Source organism: Phoenix dactylifera, chromosome 12, assembly GCF_051530095.1.
Source record: "Phoenix dactylifera cultivar Ajwa chromosome 12, Ajwa_hap1_PhDact_Kaust_v1.1, whole genome shotgun sequence".
In the NCBI taxonomy this organism is placed as follows: Eukaryota; Viridiplantae; Streptophyta; class Magnoliopsida; order Arecales; family Arecaceae; genus Phoenix; species Phoenix dactylifera.
This window is the reverse complement of record NC_143201.1, coordinates 27,207,701-27,226,083: the sequence shown is the minus strand read 5'-3', so window position 1 is coordinate 27,226,083 and position 18,383 is coordinate 27,207,701. Positions and strand designations below refer to the sequence as shown.

General features: G+C 38.4%; 2 protein-coding genes across 2 annotated transcripts; both read left to right on the top strand.

The window, feature by feature from the left end:
- The first annotated feature begins 2,683 nt into the window (after positions 1-2,683).
- On the top strand, positions 2,684-4,996 carry LOC148700521 (peroxidase P7-like). The gene is made up of 3 exons (XM_008798127.6): positions 2,684-2,954; positions 3,850-4,038; positions 4,139-4,996. Exons 1-3 carry the CDS (start codon positions 2,745-2,747, stop codon positions 4,688-4,690), a joined length of 951 nt encoding a protein of 316 aa, XP_008796349.4. The 5' UTR covers positions 2,684-2,744; the 3' UTR covers positions 4,691-4,996.
- Positions 4,997-10,493: 5,497 nt separating this feature from the next.
- LOC103710758 (peroxidase P7-like) lies at positions 10,494-12,328 on the top strand. The gene is made up of 3 exons (XM_008797013.6): positions 10,494-10,802; positions 11,317-11,508; positions 11,605-12,328. Exons 1-3 carry the CDS (start codon positions 10,593-10,595, stop codon positions 12,154-12,156), a joined length of 954 nt encoding a protein of 317 aa, XP_008795235.2. The 5' UTR covers positions 10,494-10,592; the 3' UTR covers positions 12,157-12,328.
- The last annotated feature ends 6,055 nt before the right edge of the window (positions 12,329-18,383 follow it).

Genomic DNA, 18,383 nt, shown 5'->3' with positions numbered 1-18,383 from the left:
GATTTAAACTATTTTTTTAATAGATTGGCTTAATTTTGGTTTCGATTTTAGTAAACTGATTTAAGTTGGTTTGGTTCCAAGCATAATCCTAAATCGACCTGACTCAAATCGTGCACGCCCCTACTGGCTGCCACCTATTGCCTCCACTTAGTCCTCATTTCTATCCTACTGAGATTCAAAGTGAGTCAGCTAATATCAAATGGTATCCATTTTTGTATCTATTTTGGATTAGATTTGAATGATGATTTCTCAGTTCCAACCAAATTCAGATATTTAGTTTAGAAATCTATCTAGGACATGGATTCAAATCTGGATATCCATATAATATGGTGGACTTTAGATAAAACTTGAAAATCAAACATATCTTAGTTAAAGTGCAAGCCACCGTATGATAATACTGCTACTAATTTATACAAGTGGTTTTTTTCACTTTTGAGAAGTGATAAATAACTATTTCATGTATATTATCATATTTCATATTTTATTCATAATTTGTATTTTAAAAATAAATTTTTATTGATAAAAAACAAAAACTAATTTTAAATTTTCATAAATTTATTGACTAAAAATATTTATAAGTATGAGTAACCTCTATATATTACCATATTTATATATTATTTTACTTATAAGCTCTCTGAAAAATAGATAATTCATTATTAGTTTTTATTTATGCTACAATTAAAGAGTAATGAAAATATGTGATAAAAAATATTAATATACTTTATATTATTTTTTATTTTAATTAATTTTAACCATGTTATACTAATAAACCAATTGGTCTCCATGCAATTTTAACAATAATATCTTAAATTCTTAATTATCTCATGTCGCATGCAATTAGTATGGTGAATTATATTATCATTATTTATGATTATATAACTAATATTACTTTTCATCGTGGAGTTTTACTAAAAAAATCTGATTTATATTCAAATAATAACCATTTTGTATCCATATTTGGATAGATAAGGTATCGATATAACTAATATCTGAGTTGTATCTATATCTACTATGGATAAATGTTGATATACTTACAAATATAATTTTAAATTTAGTAACTTTTTAATATCCATATTTGTATTCATAATTATTGAAAAAATTAAGCATAAATACGAATATATGATCCATTTCAGCCCAATTGTAGTTGGACCTTTACTTTTGAGCTCGAGCCTGAGTGGTCCCCAACGAATTTAGGCCATTTTTAAGCTCGAGCTAACCCGGGCTCTAAGACATGATCATATGTCCCATTTCTATTTCTGAGAGCCGGGCATTATTCAAAAATACCCTCCCGAACGGGAATATCCCGTTTCTACTTTGGCTCTTTCTTCTTCTCTTTTTGTTCTTTCTTTTTTTTTTTAAAACCCCCTTGAACTAGAATCAGCTTAGATTCCGAACCGCAATCCTTGAAACGCTTGGTTGTCACAGATCTTTCTCATGTTAGCTGAAACATGGTCAACCAGATCTTAGCTAGATCCAGAACAACCGTTGAAGTTTTTTTCTTTTTTTAGTAATTTTTAGTGGATGTCGTGCTGCCGGCACGAGGGCCATGTGACCTCTTGACCATTCATCTACTAAAACTATATTATTGTAATCCCTGCAAGAAAAAAAAATCTAAGCCACTTTGCTTGCCATTACGATGTCACTCGTACCAGTGAAAAAGATGCTTTTTCCAACAAAGATGGATTTGGTTTCTTACGATGGATCGGTGAATGGAAAGAGTGAAGAAGACAATTTCACTGCATATAACGTCAACCAAAGAGAAGATGAGTTGATTAGATGATCCTCATTGAATTAAGCAAGCAAATTGCAAATCTACACTGTCCTCAGGAACCTTGAGCAAGCAGATATATAGACCTGATGATGAACAAGGTTTACAGATAGTGGTGGTCCGTATGACTAAAATTGTAAAGAAAAACGTCAAAAAAAGACCCATCATTTTTGTTTTTTCTTTTGATAAACTGGAAATATTAAACCAATCTCGAATAAGTATATTCATGCGAGTCTAAAAATAAAATATTTCAAAATTCAGAAGGAATATCTTTTGCCGTTCTCCATAAAGTAGAATAAGTATAATTTGCTGCATATATTGCCATGCAGTCTACACCACTATTAGCCTTCAGATAAATATATTTTTGTTCTAATTCGCGAACAATCTATTTTGATAAGATGGGTATTGAATTTTATGAAAAGTGTACTAGAAAGCTATCTCACAACTGTCAATAAATCTTCCTGTAAAGTAATATGGGATGCCTTCAAAATTTTTTGAGCATATATTTTCATACAGCAGGGTAGTTCGGCCATAGGCACAATAGTATCCACTATCTAAACCCCCCGCTCGCATCTCTATGACAAAACTAGCTAGATGCACGAAATCACTTCTATTTAAATGCTTCTATCAAAATTTACCTCGGGGAAATCTGATGGTTTCCAAGTAAACTAAACAAAATGTGCACAATATGAAAGCCCACATTGGTTTCTTAAAAGTCAACTGCCAGTTCCGCAAAGTTCGTTGACTCATGAAGTAGTTTACACGCAAAAATTATGGAGCAGTTTAAAGAGTCGTGGCTAAAATCAGTTTATTAATGGTGGGTATCAGTAACCCAAAAAAAAAAGGTAAAGAAAATATATAGGCATTTTCCATGAATACACGAGACGTTGCTATATATATATTGGAACATGACAAAGCTCTAGCTTCGTCCCATATCTCAAGCTTCTACAGCAACCACTTTAATCTTCTATCAGCTATGACGGCCTCCAGTAGCTTCCTCATACTCTTCCTTCTCCCTCTGCTTGCTAGTATAGCTCATGGGTGGAATTCGTCACCTACTTTTTACGATTTCAGCTGCCCGAAGGTACACGACATTGTGCAGAAGGCAATGGCCGACGCCATCAGTAAGGAGCCAAGGATGGGCGCTTCCATCCTTCGCATGTTCTTCCACGACTGCTTTGTAAATGTGTGAGATATTCCTTCTAGCTAGTTTCACTTCATAGATTTCATTCTACCCAGTTATATCAGTGGTGTTAAAAGAGACTTCTAAATGGGTAACTCAACCATCCTAAATTCTTTAAAATTCACGTAAAGATCACTGCTCACATCACACAATGCTTGTGCCACTTCATCAAAGCCAACCGGCCGAGATCTAAAAGCAATGTTGTGCAACATGCGGTGCAACTAGAACTTTATTTTACTGCTGCTGCTACTACTATTATTATTATTATTGTTATTGTTGTTGGTTGATTTGCTCATTAGCTTGTCAAAGCTTAAAATAATTCTCTGCATACATCTCAGAGTCCAAATGCAGGAGCAATTTTCCGGTCAATTTCTTCACTTCTGGCCCCACAGCATGCTGGTACGAAGGAATATTATATATATATCCTCTTCGACAAAACTAATTTTGTAGTTCTCTGGCACTTCCTAGTAATTATACACAGCTCTGTGGCAAAATCTTCGATGGTTATATAAATACTAGAAGTTTGAGACTGAAATTTCAATTTCATCAGGATTGGGATTAAGATTACCCCAGGTAATTACCCCTCCTCTCAAGGATGGCAAAATCTTTTATATCTCCATCGTTGATATAGAAAGAGAAGATGGACAGAGAACTTAACATAGCCATCGTATAGAAAAGGTGGCCATCCCATTTGATGGGCTATATTACACTATTTGCAGCAAAAGATCATCCAGATTAGAGCAAATTTGTACAACTTGCATACATGGTTGATTTGGATTTGTCGCGTATGATAAATTTGAAAATTACCTAAGAGTAGCAGAAAGTTTGTATCATATCAAGAATCATTTTTTTTTAAAAAAAAATTGAAAAATATCGCGTTTTTTTCCTTCTGTTACAGGGATGCGATGCTTCTCTTCTCCTGGACGATACACCGGCGTTCACAGGCGAGAAAAGTGCATCTCCCAATTTATCCGTTCGTGGCTTTGAACTCATCGACAGCATCAAATCTCAACTCGAAGAAGAATGCAAGGCCACCGTATCGTGTGCCGACATCCTAGCCCTCGCAGCACGCGATAGCGTCGTCTTGGTTAGCATCGACATCACCCCATGCATGCTTTTTAAATCTTCTTCTTCCTCCCGTTCTGTAACTCAAATATGATGTTCATCGATCGTGGCGTATCTCGCAGCTTGGTGGACCATCTTGGATGGTGTATCTCGGCCGCCAAGATTCGAGAACGGTGATTCCGCAACAGATCAGTAGCCTGCCTCCCCCGACGGCCGACCTTACCACCCTCGTCACCATGTTCGCAGCCAAAAATCTCACTGCTCAGGATATGACTGCACTCTCAGGGGCTCATACAATTGGCCTTGGCCGATGCGCCAACTTTCGCGATCACATCTACAGCGATACCGACATCGACCCTAGCTTTGCAAGCTTAAGAAGGCTGAGCTGCCCGTTGTCCGGCGACGACGGCAACTTGGCCCCAATCGATGACCAGAGCGAGAATAGCTTTGACAACAATTACTTCAAGAACCTTTTGGCTAAGCATAGCCTCTTTCACTCGGATCAGGAGCTCTTTAATGGCGGATCCCAGGATTCGTTGGTCTTGCAATACAGCAATGCCCCCCAGCAGGTTTTCTTCAATGACTTCGCCATTGCCATGGTGAAGATGGGGAACCTCATCCCACTGGATGGAACTAGCACGGAGATCAGATTGAACTGTAGAAGTGTGAATTGATGATGATTGCTGGATCAAGAGTACATTAAAACGTAAGAAAACAAATTGTCATGAGAAAAATCATCATGTCCTTATATGCAATAATGGTAGATTTATATCTACCGTAGGATCCATGTTTTCTTATGTATCACCTTCTTATTGTTAATCCACCGTTTCAGCAATATTTTTTTTTTGTTTTTATCCATAAATCATATTGAGGCTACTTAAGCCACCTGCCATAACGACCTGAATACAAATTAAGTACACGTTGTACAAGAAAAAAAATGTATGAAGCATGATATATATTATTGGCTTTTTTTGCAATCATTTTAAACTTTTGAGATCAATTTGTTAGTTAACATAGCATTTGAACTTATATTTGCCGGAGGTCACAAGTTTTCCACCTTGATTCTAGTTAGTTACATAATTTTTAAAACTAAATAATTTAAGCTTTTGGACATCATTGCTCATTTGGAAGATTCATTGTATATGCAGTATTGCCAATATCGTAGTCTTTTTTATTTATTATCTTCTGCAAGTCAGATATTAGCCTAACCAATCCGCATGATTTCTTTAAGAAATCACAAATAATCAAACTTTCTCCTCCCAAGTAGCTATAATTCATTTTGAACCCTAGCAAATCAAGGCATCATCCTTGTCACAAATGCATCCAGCATGCCTCTTGCTTAGAAGAGCAACTCGATACCTTGCTTCCTCTCTTTTTTTAAAAAAAAAAAAAACCATTTTGCAATTCATTCTTTCGAATAAACATTTATTTTTAGTCTATGAGAAAAATACGGTTTTCTTTTACAAATTGTTATGCATCTTTTGTATATTACTTATGCATAAGCTAAGAACTAAAAAATATTACTAAAATAATCATAGACTAGAAGTAAACATGATCATTGAATAGAGTTGAGATATGTTAAACTGCAGTTGATCCAAAAACCAGATCTCAATCTCCCCATCTAAGAAAGAGATAAATTCGAGATACGTACATGCACCAAACCAAAAAAATATTAGAAGAAGGAAGGCATTGTCATATAGGTTAATAAAATCACAATTATTTAAATTGGATTAGGGTCGTGTATCGCACTAGTAACAGAGACCATCATATAACAAATCCAACCTAACTCACCTAGCAGGTCAACGGGCCAATTAGATGCAATTTGGAAAGAGGGAAGCATGATAGTAAGGTTCAATGTACAATATATTGCAAGGACAGATCCTTCAATGCGGCAAAGGCTAAAGATTTTTTTATCCCATGAAAAAGTATATTTATAATAAAAATATCAAATTTATAAATAGCATAACCGGGATTTACTGTAGAACTTTTTGGATACTTGAAAAAAAAAATAGAAAACCGGGTCTTGTGATGATTTTATCCAATACAATCTTTGTTGGATGGTTGTAAGCTATTGCCGACCACTTCTTTGGAGTAAATCAGAAATGAATCGGGAATGCATCTTGCGCACCAAAGAAGCCATCGTTCTTGTGAATCCATCATTAGATCGCTAACCGCACATATCTCAAAATATTCAAAATTTCATCGCTTATATCGGCATACATCTCAAAGTGACCAGCAGATGATAGATGCATATGAAGTTGGGTAAATCCTTTTTTTGCATGAAGGATCCAATTCTAACCAGATGCTGGCATGCTGTAAAGTCCGTGCAACATTGGACTAGATTAAGGATACATGCTTGCTAACCAGTATACAGTATATTATGTTAGCTCAAACTGAATTCAATACAGAGCTCAGATCCGAAACCTACAAAAGAAGCATTAAATTGACCGGCAAATATGTTGGTTTCATTATCCATACACGGGGCTCATTCTTGTTCCAAATGAATATGATATCTTGAGCTTTTTTAGTCCTACCGGCTTTTATGAGAAGATATTTCATCCAAATAAAATATATTTTTGAATGATGCATTGTTGGCACAAGGCCTATGCGATACTAAGAAGTGACGGGCAGAACCTACGTACACTTTTTAACTAATAATTATTGCCCTCCTTCCAGAGATCGAGCTCTTCTTCGAGAAACAAATGGATGTAATTTATTCTTATAGCCAATTTTTTAAACAAAAGTCGTAGAAATATTGATCCATCCTAAAGGAAATATTTGGTTTGAAACAATAGATTGAATGGAAATTATTGGAAGGCGGATGGAGGACTCAGAACTTTAGTTCCATATCGTAAGAGTAGCAGAAATGATTGTGCTTTATAAGGAGGGTCCATCTCTTTTCTTCCAGTGGTCCTGAGCCGCGTACGATGTTAAGCACGTACGTGCTCTTCCAAAACGGATAATGTCTCTAGTCGAAATGTAGTTACTTTTTTGCCCTAACAGGAATAGTAAAATTTATGTTCTTTTCAATCCATCTTGCGGTGGTGTCCATTGATCGAGAGTTCATCTCATTGGACCAGCTAATTAAGTAGTTTAGAAGTCAACTTCTGCCTTCAATCCTAATTAAGCAGGCAGACTCGGAGCTTATTATTTTAACGTTCCATCGGTAGTGGTCGGCATCCCCGAGGACGAGAGGAAGGAAGAAAAAAATGACAAAGAAAGAAGAAAACTTTTTTAACAATTCAGAAAAGTCTAACAAGTTGACACATAGTCCTAGAGAGTCTGTTTCTAAGGTACGAGTTATTTATATTTTATAAATGAAGTGAAAGTCTTCCCTTTGATGGTTCTTTCCCGATGATGAAGCACCATGATAGTACACTATAGAGCAGGACATATATTACAACGCTCTCATCTCATCTTAAGCCAGGCTCCAATAGCAACTCAGTCATGGCCTCCTCTAATAGCTTCCTCATGCTCTTCCTCCTCTTTCTGCTTGATACTGTGGCTAATGGGTAATTGTCACCTACGTTTTATAATAGTGCCTGCCCAAACCTTCAGACAGCCATGACCCAAGTCATCAGTAAGGAGCCAATGATGGGTGCATCCATCTAATGCTTGTTCTTCAGCAATTTCTTAATTGTAAATGTGTGATATAGTCCCTTTTTTAAAGCAAATGTGTGATATATATAGTTCCTATTCTCATTTTTATCTTTTTTTCAAAGCATGATAATTTGCTAGCCCCATGATAATATAAACATACTAAATAAAATTTCAAATTTTATGAGTTACCTCGAAAGAGTGCAAAAATGGACCTCCTAGGATTTGAGAGGTTGAACGATATATTTTTTTCACTCCTGAGATGTGCTCAACATATATATAGAATGTGCAATCACAATGAAAAAAATACAAAAAACTGCAGCTCCAATATTTTTGGTGTAAGAATAAGATGAAAGAAAGTTATATCTTTAAAAGACTTAAAAATTCTAACGGGGAGATTTTGGATCTGAATTGTGTTAAGGGAGCATGCAGATAAAAGAGGAAGAGGAGAGGAGAAACTATCCGGCAAATTCTTCACTCCTCCCACCTCTGCCGACCTTGATCGGGCTAGCCGGTCATGGGCAGCCCAACCAAAGATTTGATGTACATGTCAAAACTCAATTTAACTTAAACTTATATTTTTCAGACACAATTATTTGCATTAAACTTTATTTTTCATATTATTCATTCTATATGGGTTATAACTCCCATATGATTCTTAATAGAAACCACTCATTCTACCCAGATGTGCAGGATTAAGACAAGGCTTAAACCCTTGGATTTCTTCGGATATGCAGAAAGATCGACTTGATCATTAGTTCACTATTTTTTATTTTTTTTATTATTTTTGAGCCAATAAGAAATCCGGTTGAAATCAGATGAGGGCAGAAATAGTTAACCTAGGTTGTTACTACTAGCTCGGAATGATTTGATCCACTGTACTATTTAGCACCCTCTACTAATTTCCTGCTTGATCTTTATTATTTTACTTTCGCATTTCCTGCTTGTCCTCGCAAGAATCTAAAATTCCAGCTGGAGCAGCTGGCCCAGCCCACGTCCTTTTTCAAACACTTGCTATACTATACTGCTTGTCCTCGCAAGAATCTCAAATTCCAGCTGGAGCAGCTGGCCTTGCCAATTTCTTTATGCAATCCCATGTGATGCAATCACGATATACATAAGTGATAGTGTCAACTTGGACTTGACGCCCTCTTCAACGTGGTTTGCTAATTTTTCAACGTGGTTTGCTATTTTTCTCGGTATGTTGTTCAAATCATTTTATCACAAGAATAACTTAAAGCAGACGTCCTTTACTCAACAAATTACAACAAACGTGTAATAACTCAGGATCTCACCCAAAATGATTAGCCGAAATATATTATTTGGATTCTTTGATACTATATAAGTATCCAATATATAATCAGTGAAAAATCCATGTAGGACTAAATACACGGTCACATGCCTGTATGGGTCCTCACGTACTCTCCCTATTTAAGTCCTGACGTTCTCGTAAGACCAAAGGTTCAAATCCATTAAAATCTAATCGCATGCACCACGATCGGCTCGTGGTAACTCCAATAGATCTGTGCTACATGTTTCCTAGTCCACATAGGTTATAGGCCATATCCGCTTTGATACTATCTGTAACAACCTAAGATCTTATGCAAAATGACAGGCAGGAAGATAATATTTAGATTTCTTGATCCTATACAAGCATCCAAGATCTACCCAGCGAATAACCGATACGGGACTAAACACACGCTCACATACGTGCATGGATCCTCACGAGATGAGTATAAGGGTGATTGCTCTTCACAAGTTGAGTAATCTATTTTGTATGAGAAAAAAAAAATCTTCAGACAATCCGGTACAATATGATCCAGTTCTACTCTTTTTATAGACCAATCTATATATGTACATACATTATATATATATGGTCAAGAAGAGAATCTATCTACTTAGGACGGGTAAGGATCGATTAGAGATAGATAGGAGGAGGAGGAGGCCAGATGAAGAGCATTGATCTATGGCGGAGGAGCTTGATTGGGGTGGGGGTAGAGCACTAGAATTAGGGATCTGAAAATTAGGGCGAGAAGGGAATCAGGTCAAAATAGCTGGCGGATCGGTCCAAAAGGAGATTGGTTGGAAATAGTATAGGCTTCCGACGGTGCTTATTAGAATCATCTGGTAGATGGCTTTCGATGATGTTTTTATGCGCCATCTTATGCCTTGCTTGCGGATGGCTTCTGACGTTTTCTATTAACATTATCTTTTGCGTGGCTTTCAACGATGCTTATTAGCGTTGTTTTTTGCTTGGCTTCCTGTGACGCTTCCTAAAAAGTGTAGAGGAGTGGTGGTGGATGACTTCCGACAATGCTTATAAGTATGGACGCTTATAATGAGCACCGCAATCTTCTTGCATAGTCGATCAATTAATCGTACAGTCAGCAAACCTTTTCTTTAACGCCACTTTGGCGAACCCTGTAGCGATCATAATGAATGATTGGGATGGGTAAAGAGCATTTTCATTCCAAAAGCCTATGCCACTTCGACATGGTCAATCGATCAAAGTTTGCTGATCAAATCAAGCAACCAAATTGGAAGCCGACAACTTTGTCTCCAACGCTACCCAGCCCCGGGCACATCCAGGGCCAGTGGTTGGAAGAGATCCGAAGTATCAGAATGGCCTCCACTCGGTAGCGTAATCCAAAGGAAAGAGAAAACGACAATCAAGATTTCGGCTTTCATCTTATCACAAGTCAAACATTGCTTCCCGTGACACTCGTCGAAAGAATCGGGTTTGCGTTTTCGTCCACCGTCGTGGATGCTTCAAAACAGGATATATTAAAAACCATACGTTGGTTCGACGAAGCCCGTATTCCAGCACGAGTTGCCGATTCTTATGCAGGAAATGCATGGAACGACACTATAAATACAAGGACGTGGAAAGGCTCTTCCATCACACCCTCAACTCAAGCTTCTATAACCACATCAGGATAAGCTCAAGCTTCTGTAGCCACCATTAAACCGTCTTGAGCCATGGCCTTGTTCTCTAACACCTACCTCGTGCTCTCCATCCTCTCTCTTCTAGCTTGTGCTGCCAATGGACAGTTGTCACCTACGTTTTATAACCGTACCTGCCCAAACCTGCAGAGCATTGTGAGGTCGGTCATGGCACAAGCTGTTCAAAAGGAGTCGAGGATGGCTGCGTCCATACTTCGCCTCGTCTTCCATGATTGCTTCGTAAATGTGAGCCAACCATCCTTTTTCCCGGTGTTTCCCTTGCTCCTAAGCATAAGTTCTGCTTCTTTGTTTTTTCTGTCAAATTTTTTGCTGTATCAGTAGGAATGCAAATGATCCAGCTTTGGCCGAGCCAATATATTCAAATTTTTCTAGAGGGCTAGGCTGACGACCAAGACTGGTCGATCCAAAACTTGGCTCGCAAACTGGACCATTCGCATCCGTAAATGGGTCTATAGCTTAACTCCACTTGGACATGAAAAGTTCAAAAAGTCTGGACTTCATGATCCGTGCAAAGCCGTGAATTTTCTCATCATTTCACCCGATCCACTATCAATTATATCTGGAAAAGAATCCAGCTGATCTATAAGCTATACAATGTATGCTGAGCCAGAGGAGGACATTTTTCTTTCTAAATAACAAAGCGCAGTATAGTTCGGCATTAACATAAGATTAGAGCAACCATTTTCTTTCCCCTTTTTACCTCCTCGCTGACGCTCAACAAACTCTCTATTTGCATCAGGGATGTGATGGATCTATCCTTCTAGACGACACGCCAACATTCACCGGCGAGAAGAACGCTGGCCCAAACGCAAACTCCGCCCGTGGATTTGAAGTCATCGACGCCATCAAAACCCAAGTCGAAGCCGCTTGCAGAGCAACTGTGTCGTGCGCCGACATTCTGGCACTTGCGGGACGCGAGGGAGTCGCCCTGGTCAGTATCAGGAACATCCTTCCCACCCCCTCTCTTTCGCCTGCAGGCAAATTAATGGCGGATCAGTAAAGCTAACGGACACGGTATTCCCTGCAGGTTGGCGGACCAACTTGGAATGTGCCACTGGGCCGCAGGGATGCGAGGACGGCGAGCCAGAGCGCGGCCAACAGCAACCTCCCCGGCCCCAGCTCGAGTCTGTCCACCCTCATCTCCATGTTCGCGGCCAAGGGTCTCAACGCTCGGGATATGACCGTGCTCTCGGGAGCGCACACCATAGGCCAAGCGCGGTGTACATTGTTCCGCAGCCGCATCTTCAACGAGGCCAACGTGAACGCCAGCTTCGCCGCCTTGCGGAAGCGAACCTGCCCGGCTTCGGGCGGCGACGGCAACCTCGCCCCCCTCGATGTCCGGAGCCCCGACCGGTTCGACAACGCCTACTACCAGGACCTCGTGGCTCGGCAGGGGCTGCTGCACTCAGACCAGGAGCTCTTCAACGGTGGGTCTCAGGACGCCCAGGTCCGGCAGTACAGCACCGATTCCGCGCAGTTTGCGAGGGACTTCGCGGCGGCCATGGTCAAGATGGGCAACATCAGCCCGCTGACCGGAACTAGTGGGGAGATTAGATTGAATTGCCGGAAGATTAACTGATGACGACTAATTGTTCGACATGATCTGGGGGAAGATTAATTTAGAGAATTTAAATTGGAGTCGCGGACCCTGGTCTCAGGGATTGCCACTTGTGCTCTTTGCTATTTTAAGGAGTAAAGCAAAAAAAAAACCAAATAAATAAATGAATGGAGATTTTGACTGTTTGAGTAAACCGGAAGAGACTGGCATTCGTAATTTCTAATGTTGTTTGATGCGAAGATTCGTAGCTTTTTTTTTTTTTTTGCTAAAATAAAGTATCATCGGCACCCAGTTGTCGCAAACCCACGCGCTGTCCGGAATCGATGGTATTTTGGAAAAATTTAGTCCCAGATAAGTTTAAATAATACCGCAGCGTTAAATCCGCGCGAGGGCCGTTGAAACCCCTTTGCCCGACCCACCTAGCCTATTCAATGGGCATTCGCCCATTGGGACCGAAGCTTGAAGTCTGATCAAGGCTCAGATCGGCCAGGAAGCGCTCTAGAAAAGATTGGTCCGCAGTGACAATTAAAAAATAATATGGTTATAGTGTTAGTTTCATGTAAATGCTGGAAATATAGAATAAATAAACAAATAAAAAGACTAACACCCTAAATTGCACTGGCCTAAACTCTATTATTTTTTAGTTGGGTTTCAAATTAGGCCTATTTAAAATATAATATTTTCTGTGCTCAAATCCGACTCATGATCGGCGCCATCTTCAGCCAAAATTCAATTAGCTGATGAGTAACAAGATAATGTAACAAAGTAGTGCTGCACTTGCTACGAGAAACAAAAAAAAAATAATAATAATAATAAGGCAACAAATTGGTCGTACCTGTTTCCACTTGGCAGCAATAGGCTGTTGCCTTTCTTGAAGCATGTCTGAAGAATCTATGAACTTGCCAAGGAGGCGTTGCAGAGTACTTGCACGATCAGTTAGATAGCACAAGAAGCTAGTATTGCTTGGTTGCAATTAATTTTCTCACATAAGGCTAAAGTTGCTCAACTCTAGCTAAGTTTCGACTTGATTAATGCTAGGTAGACATGCAGAAAGGTGGATGGATACAGTTTATATCCACTGTGATGAGAAAAATTGCAGGAGTTTTTTTTGAATTTCAATGTTCGATCACCATTAATGGCTGGTAAGTCCCAACTGGAAACTAAATTTCAGTTTCATGGTACTCTTTGTGGAAGCAAATTTGCATTTTCCCATATGCATTGAAGATGATGAGAGGAGGGAGAGAGAATTTGAGGGATATTATACACAAAAGTAGAAAAGAAAATGTCTTATCCTATCATACATCTTAGATATATATATCTCAGCAATAGCTCGATACGAAGTACAACTCTTTTATCTAATTAATTAAATCTAATGACTATCTCAAGACTTATCTCATCCTAACCTATAACCCAATTATGGTAATTCAATATGAAGGTTCATAATCCATTATAACAAGTGCTAAATCAGACTAATATTAAAAGCTATATACTAATCTGGCATTTGTCCATGATCCCACCATCAGCATTATTGATGCTGCAATATTACAGCAAAAAAAATCCTGTTTCTTCAATTATACAATCCCAAGTTTAGATTAAATTTCCAAAAAAATCCTCGTTTGATCCCTGCTTCATTTAATCCATGAATTTACTCTTGTAGCCAACGCCATCTCCACTGCTATGGTTAGAATATGCGACATCTCCTGGTTTCAAATTGTCTTTTCAAGATATCTTAGGTTGATTATGGAGGATGCCCACCGAACGATCACCTTCTACCATATGATGTATCTTGTTCTACACCGACAACATCTAACCCAATTTTATATCATGTGGCTTCTTTCATGGTGAACTTTCTTTTATTATTATTATTTTTTTTTTGGGTAAATATGTTTTTTTTTTTTTGGAGCAAAAACTATGGCCAGCACATGCGTCATTAGCACAGATAGATAAGAAGTCCAAAAAAAAAAAAAAAAAAACTAATAGATCCGCCTGTCTTTATAAGCGTAAGTGACTCATCACCCACCGTACTCGATGTTGCTTGCTGGTCACTCATGGGTCACCCACCCTACTCAACGTTGATGGCATTTGTCCGCATCTATGCGCAAGTTGGCTCAGTGATATATTAAAATTTATTAAAAAAATATTATTATGAGGATCAGCCACATGATCATCCATGGCAGTGCAAATAAGTTTTGTTTAATCCCTAATCCGATCCGGCCGACATGATTTGACTCAATTTAAAAAAAACCATGGATCAGATCGGATTCTAAAATTGGACTCATTTTATTTTTTGGGTCGGATCTAGGTTCACTAGATTTCGACCTGATCTGATCCGATCCAATTCTTTTGATTTTTGAAGCAATTTTGAATTTCCTACCCTATAACCCGATCTGAACCCAGTACATCGTTAGGGCTCGCAAGGGTGCTTAAGACTCTCCAACTCTATATTTCTCTAACATCTTCTTGCGTTTGAGATTAAAAGAAATAGTAGAGACTATGTATACTGTCAAATGACATGAACTTTATATTAAGGCTTAGATTGGTTACACTAAATGGCAATATTGTTTTCTAAAGAAGGAAGTTTAGACTAATAAAGGCAAAATAGAGTATAAGTTTGCTACGTGAAAGAAGATAGATTCACAATGAATTATTTGCAGCTGTTGAACTTTATCATGTGTTATTATTAAAACTATATTCATTATTTTGGCTCATGTATATTTTTCTAGCAATATGTTTTAAAAAAATAATAGTAAATGCATCCTAACAAAAATGTTACTGCTGAGTAAAACTAGTAGCAAATTAAGGAGATCATGTCACAAAATCCAGCTGGAGTAGCTGACTGGTGCCCTTATTTCACTCGCGATACTTACCGTTGCTTAGACTTCTTATTATATGCAATGTTGGCACGTCGCACGCAATAAGAGGCTTCGTGCAGGAGTATCAATAAAGGCCGACAGCCAGCTAACCCTATCCAAAATTGAACTGAAATATAGAGTTTAGGTACAAAGAGTAAATCTAATAAACTATTGGGTTTGGTTTAGGTTCCAAAGTCATATCCAAAGCTTTACTCTGTTGGCTTGGATTTGGATGCACCTATACAGGAAAACCTAAAACCAAACTCGATTATATATTTAATCCCAAAAAAAAATCAAGTAGAGAGTATTTAAACTCTAACCTATCTTATTATGTCAAATTTCAAATATATGATTAGTAGGTGTTAATAATAAATTAGTCTTTTTTATAATACATTTATTATAGTCCACCATGGCCTGCTTCACTCGAACCAAGAGTTCTTTAACGATCAACCTATCGACTCGCTGGTTGGACATTAAAGTAGGGAAAGCAATTGAGTTAGGTTGGACCATATACAAATAGGCTCGAATATAAAATTGGTCAAAAATTGTCAATATAAATTTTTTTTATTAAATGAGTTAAAAATTTGAACATAAATCTAATTATTTTACTAAACAAATAACTAATGTATTAAATCAAGTTAAACAAATAGCTTAAGCATTGCTCTGTACTTTACAACACCTATAATGCAATATTTGCCAATGACTTCTCAGCGGTCATGGCGAAGCTGGGGAACATCTCCGCTGTCTGGATTCAATGCAGATTAGATTGAATTGATACACATATGAGAAAGTAATTCAAGGGGTGAGAACTATATATTTAAGCGTAATAGTTGACGATGGTCTCAGGTGATTGTATTTATTGGTGTATTTGTAGTCAAAATTGTTTGCTGTCCGTATATAATTTATTTTTTGGGTGCAGTGAAGCAGCCAAAGTAAGAAAAGTTTTTTTTTTGACAGTCGTAGCACTCGCGGTCGAGACAGATAGTCGTGTCATTATATAATAGTCTCTAAAGGATTCTCTTTTGGTCGTGTCACGTGTTGATATGTTATTATAATGCCCCGATTAGGGGACCCTGCACTGACTACGGAACCAATTCCGCGTTCCCATGTTTCCGTCACATGGCGCGTACGTGGTGGTTCGCCTCACATCCTCTATGGCTCTATGGTCGAATGGTTCGTTGGCGAGCGCGACGCATCCCATGTGCTGTCGGGCGCCTTATCACGCAGCACATGCATGACATAAGCATCCGTGCCTGTAAATCGGGGGACAAAACTCGTACGTTCCCAAAAAGGACGTGAAATACTTTAATGGCCACTTTACCATACGCAAACCTTGTTACCCACATAATAAAAATCTAAATGAAAACATGGAACGATAAATTATACGGCTCCTCGTGTGTCTCTTAAAAAAAAAACATAATTTGAATATATGTATGTATGTACATACGTACGTATGTATATATGTGTATATTTATCTATTTCATATGGTTAGGCTGCAGTTTGTTCACAGGATGGGAATGAAAATCAGACCATATTCTCTGATGCATCTAGTTCATAACTAGAATCGAAAATCTAATTGAACTGGAATTTAAATACTATAAGAGAATTCGTATTGAATTTTGAAAGAATGGAGCATTTTTGTTTTTTTTTTGGAATTGAAATAGAAATGAGATTCCCTCCAATAAAATATTGGAATTGAAATCACTCATTTTCATTTCTATTTCAGAGTCCAACTTTTTCTAACTAAATATATTTTTAAAATAATATTTTTTTAGATTCTGCTGATATTGTTTTGATTAAAAAGGCTATGTCTTTGCCAGTTGTAACATATGACAAATATATCAGAACTACCGTTTGCATGGTCCACCTGGAATCCAGCTCCTGGTTTACATCGGCTTGACGGTGATGGGTTGGGGTTGTATTTTTTTCCACGCGAATCTACCATTAGATCATCGAGGCAGAGGCGAATGACTGAATTTGGATGATCTGTGCGTGGGTGATCCAACGGCGGATTCGCGTGAAGAAAAGTTAATCCTCCTTCACGCGAAAAGATGCAACACCTTCCCCCAGGGTACATGGTTGCACTTGACTCAATATGGGCCGGGCCGGCCTGTTCTTGCAACTCTATTTGGTTTGTGTACCGGGATGGCGACACCAAGGTCTGGGCCTTATTGGGGTCATTCGGGGGGTTTGGGACCAGTTCGCTTTTGGACCGAAGATATGGTCCGAGTCCAATGAAAGCCTACCTCGCATCAGCCACCATCCCAAATATCTGAACCAATTTGCTCAATCACATACAGAGGCAGGGCTTTGTAGTCAAATGAACTGTGCCTCCTATATATCAATTTGTCAACTCTATGTTGATGCCCCTTTGCCTCAATTATGGGAGATAGGGCCGAAGAGTGTGAGACAAAGTAAATTCCACTCTAATGACAAAAACCCAATGAAGAGTAGGCGATAGCTCGACCACAATTGTTAATGGCGACACGCATAACACTTCCAAGAAGCAAGTGAGAAGCGTCCCTAAAGTTGCTTTGTCGACCTTGCAAATTGCAGTCTGATTAGATTAAATTCAGGATGAAAGACCTGAAGAGCTTGGTTGTCACATAATTTTCCTATGTTAAGAGAAACAGTGAAATAACTCAGTTCCAGCACTCCTGACTGACAAAGTCATTTAATCAACAGAGCTTCATGTTTGTCTACATAAACTGGATTCTTTTCTTTTTTATTTTCAACATCAAAAGAAAGAAGAAGCTGCCAGCGTGGCTTGGTGACTTGACATGGGATCCACCTTCACCTTGTTTTTCTTCTTGTTTTTTTTTTTTTGAGGTAAATTTGTAACCTTCTTTCGGCTAATCCTTTTGGTGAGATCTTGGATCATTATGAATGGTATTAGACTTGTGGTTGGATTTAATTTGATTTGCACCAGCCTAACATTAGATCTAATTTGATTCAAGCTCCTAACAAGGACGCCAGGAAGGAACTTTACGATGTTAAATCTAGTTTTATGATACAAGGAATTAGGGCTTTTGGGAAGACCTTTTATGAAGTAAGAGGTTCCTTCCCAAGTGCCTAGGTTCTGGGTGGTAATTTGCAGCTGCTTGATCTTGACTTAAAAGGTTGGGGTTTCACATGGTGTAACCTTTGATGGTGAAGCTTTGTTCGTCTCCATGTCTCTTCGGAATGAGTCCTTATTTCCATTGAGGGCCTTTTTTTGGCAATCTAACAAGATTTGGGTTGAATTTTCTAACAAATTCATGAATTAGAAAGCTCATTTGAATATAGCGCATATCAAGCCAACACCCCAGTCTAAATCCAGTGGAAAGAAAAAAAAAAAAAGAAAACCTCTATGGGTTTTTTCTTCTTACGGACCGATAAGCCTAAAAGCTGAAATTT

Bases quoted from the DNA above. Each gene is read 5' to 3' on its own strand.
- LOC148700521 (XM_008798127.6), top strand. From the start codon at position 2,745: ATGACGGCCTCCAGTAGCTTCCTCATACTCTTCCTTCTCCCTCTGCTT. The intron at 2,955-3,849 runs GTGTGAGATATT...CTTCTGTTACAG, and splicing joins TCCACGACTGCTTTGTAAAT to GGATGCGATGCTTCTCTTCT. The intron at 4,039-4,138 runs GTTAGCATCGAC...CGTATCTCGCAG, and splicing joins CACGCGATAGCGTCGTCTTG to CTTGGTGGACCATCTTGGAT.
- LOC103710758 (XM_008797013.6), top strand. From the start codon at position 10,593: ATGGCCTTGTTCTCTAACACCTACCTCGTGCTCTCCATCCTCTCTCTT. The intron at 10,803-11,316 runs GTGAGCCAACCA...TATTTGCATCAG, and splicing joins TCCATGATTGCTTCGTAAAT to GGATGTGATGGATCTATCCT. The intron at 11,509-11,604 runs GTCAGTATCAGG...TATTCCCTGCAG, and splicing joins GACGCGAGGGAGTCGCCCTG to GTTGGCGGACCAACTTGGAA.